The following is a 4,156-nucleotide window of genomic DNA, read 5'->3' as shown; positions in this document are numbered from 1 at the left end:
AAATGCGTCATGTTTGAATCCATGTTTTTTACATTGTGTTCTAAATATCTGATTTTTCCATTCAGAAGTTCCAAAAGCAAAGGATGCAGTGTATAATGAAAAGATATTGAAAAATGAAAATAAGCTGGTAGAATTTTATCAGTTGGAAAAGTTATTTTTCAGAGCATGTAATCAAACTTTCTAGGATGTAACCTTATATGTCTTATGAACTCTCACATACTCTTCTATCTTAATCATTCTTTCCTGTTACTCATTACCTTTGTATTACTGTTTAATTTAAACCTGGCTAAGCCATTCCTAAGGAAGTTAGAAATTACTATTTTAGAGCTCCCAGATTATAGAATGGCTGGTTTAAAAGAACTGAAAGGTACCAAAAAAGGGATTAGCGTATGCTAAGTTTCTTGAAGTGGAAACTCAGATTTGTAATGTCAACACTGAAGAAAATGCATTTTTAATTTTAAAAAGAGAGATAAACCTTTATCATTCTATATCAGTACCTCCCAAACACTTCCAAATTCAGTAAGCATTTGTTTTTAATATTAGGAACCAGAGTAAACTTTAATAATAGTTCACATGTTAAAAGAATAAACCTATGAAGAATACATTTCTTTGTGTACCAAATGAAAAAATATACAATGCAGTGAAACTCAAGTACATATACAAAGTGATTTTTTTTGTGCATTTTTGATCAAGAAGTTTATATTCTATATTAAATCATAATATAAAAGAAGCAGTATTTAGTTTTTGATAAAGCAACTGAAAAGCTCCCAAATGTCTTTTTTGTGGTATATATAAGATGATAGAGATTGAATCAAGCCTGTTGAGTCATTATGCTATGCTTAAATGGATGACTATGTGAAATAATTTAAAAATTCTCCTGTAGAAATTAAATGAGCATATCCAAACATGGAGTAATATTACTACATGGTTTAATTATAACCCAGTAGTAGAATTTAGTAAATTCAAGCAGAACACATGTACTGTCATCATAGACAAACACTTTAAATTATAACAGCATATTTGAAGACAAAATTAAGAAACCATACATGTTAACAAAAATGATACAACCATGCATACATACATCTGCTTATTAAACACCGAAGTAAAAGAACTAAACCATTCTGAAGTTTTCAGAGGAGCTTGGTATTTTACTCTGTCCTGCTAGAAGCACTTTAAATGTTTGCATGGAGACATAAAACTGAATATTTAACTGACAATTGGTCATGCACCTGTACTTCTAAAAATTTGGATTACATTTTCTTCTTTTCTGATTGCTCAGTAGATTCTGACTTCGGCGCAGGAAAAGCTTGATGATACAGATGTCTGTGGGTTGCTGCTGCACTGTAAAGCTTGTATAAAGCCTAGAGTTACAAGAATCAAGATTATAAACACGGATGTAAAATTTTTCCTTTGAATGTAAATAGTTTATGGCACTATATAATTAGCATGCTAAATGTGGAATTTTTATATCATTAGCCTATTTAAGATATAAATTAATAGCTAAGAATCTTAGAACTCAAAACTATTTTCGCTTCTCCAGTGTGTGTATGGATTGATCTTTGTGGCAAATAGTTTATTCTCAGACTGCATTTCCTTTGACTTTGCACACCTTTTGGAGCAGGGCTTCCCAAACACTGTGCCCTAGAGATGTGTGAGAACTCATATCTTGAATATTACCAGTTTTGGAGGAATTTAACTTCTGACTACCAATAGCTACCTTATTAGACACAGCTAGACCACTTGCTGTCTGGGCTTCCTTACAAGTTTTTCAGAATGGGACCCTTTTTCCCCCCATTATTTCCTGATGCCAGTAAGTACATATGTTGCCCCTCCTCTTGCCACACTGGGATCATTCATTTAAACATTCTCTTCCCTTGTTTCCATTACTTGATTCGTATCTTACAAAACGTTTTTCAGAAGTATTATCTCAGAAAGCCTTTTCTCATAAAGCTGTGATTGTTCTTTGTGTTGACAGTGTTTGAGTCATAGGAATTTTTATATATTACCTTACATAAGTGTCCATAAATATTTTGGTCCTTTTCCCCCTCAGTGAATGTCTAAGATTCATTGTCTCTTTTGGCTTTCATATATTGAACACTCAGTTAAAACCAGCTTTTCTGAGGTAATTCTGGAGTCTGTAAAGAGTCTGAATATTTTTAAAACGTTGATAGCCTTTAAATAGTAACCAATGCCCAGGAAATTCCATTAATTTTTATCTTCTTGAAGTCTTGATAGCTGTTTTCTTAAGTCTGAATAATACCATCATCAGTTCTGTGAATACACATTGGTGTAACATGGTATTGCCCTAGCTCTATCATACTCCTAACATTCAACTTAGATTGTTTTTACTTCTTTAATGAATTTGTTTTACTGAACTTTACATAAAATATTTCTCTATTGACTTGTATTAAATGTATCACTGGTATAGATTAGAGGACATACTCCGGTTGTATGTAACAGCAGAAACTGAGGAAAGAAGGATGTGCTATCTCAGTAGCTGTTCGAGATCAGTTTTGCTTCCTGAAGATGACCAGAGTAACTCTACAGAGGTCAGTTTTCTTATGTAACAAAGGATTCTTTCCTCGTTTTGCCCATGTCCAGTAGGAGAAATGAACACCAATTTACAGGTCAGTCTGAGGAATGCTCAGAAAGTCACACTTTACTGGCCTGGAACCTGCTTGACGTGGTAAAGGTAACTGTCACTCAAAAGCCTGAGTTAAAAACATCTAAAGGTTTGTAGCTCCACTTTGAAACTCTCTACGAATTAGGTTTTCTCAAGATTCATAACACTATTTTTATCTCACTATGCAGTAGAGCAAAATGCACAATGTTGGAGCTTAAGAATTTTGGAATTTTCTACACATTCAAGAAATAAAACTTATAAAACAGGATATTCTTGACAATCAACTCATGTTTCATATGCAGATCAAATCACATAAGATGTTGGGAATAAATAAAATATTTTAAAACCATATTAAAAATTCACAGCTAAAATTGTGAATCTTAGAAGAACAAAGGAACAGTTGTGCCCAAAGTTTTTTTTTTAATTTAAGTTCAATTAATTAACATATAGCGTATTACTAGTTTCAGAGGTAGAGGTCAGTGATTCATCAGTTGTATATAACAGCCAGTGCTCATTACATCACCAAAGACTTTCTACTCCATTAATGGCTAGTTGGTTTATAAAATAAAGTTTATAGCTCTCAATTAAAAAATAATTAACTTACCTCATTTGTACTTCCCTGTGGCAAAGGCAGTTTAAAAGGGAAAAAAGAAAAGTATATATCCTGCTTCATTAATAGCATTATGATAATTGAACTTTGTTTACAGTATTTCTGAGCATTTAAGAATACTCCTACACATTTTTTCAGTTCAGATTACATAGTATATCTCAATCTTTCAAAGAACCCAATTCTATATTCCTCAGGGTTCAGCATCATATTCTAGGAAGGCTTTGGGATTTACCTCAAATAGCCCTTCTTTAGTCTTCTAAGGTTGAGGAGCTATTTGAGACAGTGGCTCAGAGGATCCAGTTTTTAATTCATGGTTTACCCACAGTGCTATCATTAGTTTATCTTAACTAGATTCTTCAAAGGCATATGGTAATTTCATTAGTTAAAATTCCATTCTAAAGAGTATACGTTAGGTATAAATGCTCGGGGAATTGTAGCTATTACTTGCTACCTGCAGAACATAAGTTCAAAAGTCTTACCTCCAAAAGTTTATGAAGAATCTCAATTTTAGCTTCACTAAATGCCCCTAAATTTTCATGATGTAACTGAAGACACTTCCAGAATGACAGTGAGTTCATTTTCGTTCTAGGTGTGTTTATAATTGTCTTCCCTATCCATCAATTATTTGACCAATGGACTGCAGTGACCCTGACTGTAGGCTGTGGTTAACTGAAACACAAAGGACAACTAGCCCATGAGCAGCTAATCCAGAGGTTGACCTGGACTTGTGCTGTGGCCGGTACAAATGCCTACTTCAAACAGAGACAATCTGAAATAATCAGATCTTGCTTTTTAGGAGTTTATACTAAAAGAGCTAGTGATACAACCACCTAATGCTACTGGTTCACATACATCCCCTTCCAAAACCAACATGAATCAAATGATAGGTTGTAAGTACAAAGTAATCTTAACACATAAACAAG

The 4,156-nt window shown here is 33.3% G+C and overlaps 1 protein-coding gene across 2 annotated transcripts in view; it reads right to left on the bottom strand.

The window, feature by feature from the left end:
- Positions 1-1,250: 1,250 nt before the first annotated feature.
- Positions 1,251-4,156, bottom strand: part of ATL1 (atlastin GTPase 1) — a gene marked incomplete at both ends in the record, with an annotated part of 61,472 nt that continues 58,566 nt past the window's right edge. The window contains 2 exons of one of the 2 annotated variants that reach the window (XM_080807618.1): positions 1,251-1,361; positions 3,228-3,242. In XM_080807618.1, the coding sequence (XP_080663744.1) occupies positions 1,251-1,361; positions 3,228-3,242 (126 nt within the window). The remainder of the gene's footprint in view (positions 1,362-3,227; positions 3,243-4,156) is intronic. The other variant, XM_080807617.1, reaches the window with a different exon arrangement.

Source organism: Martes martes (genome assembly GCF_963455335.1).
Source record: "Martes martes genome assembly, chromosome: 7".
NCBI lineage: Eukaryota > Metazoa > Chordata > Mammalia > Carnivora > Mustelidae > Martes > Martes martes.
Note: the sequence above shows the minus strand (reverse complement) of the source record. Positions and strands in the feature narration are given on the sequence as shown.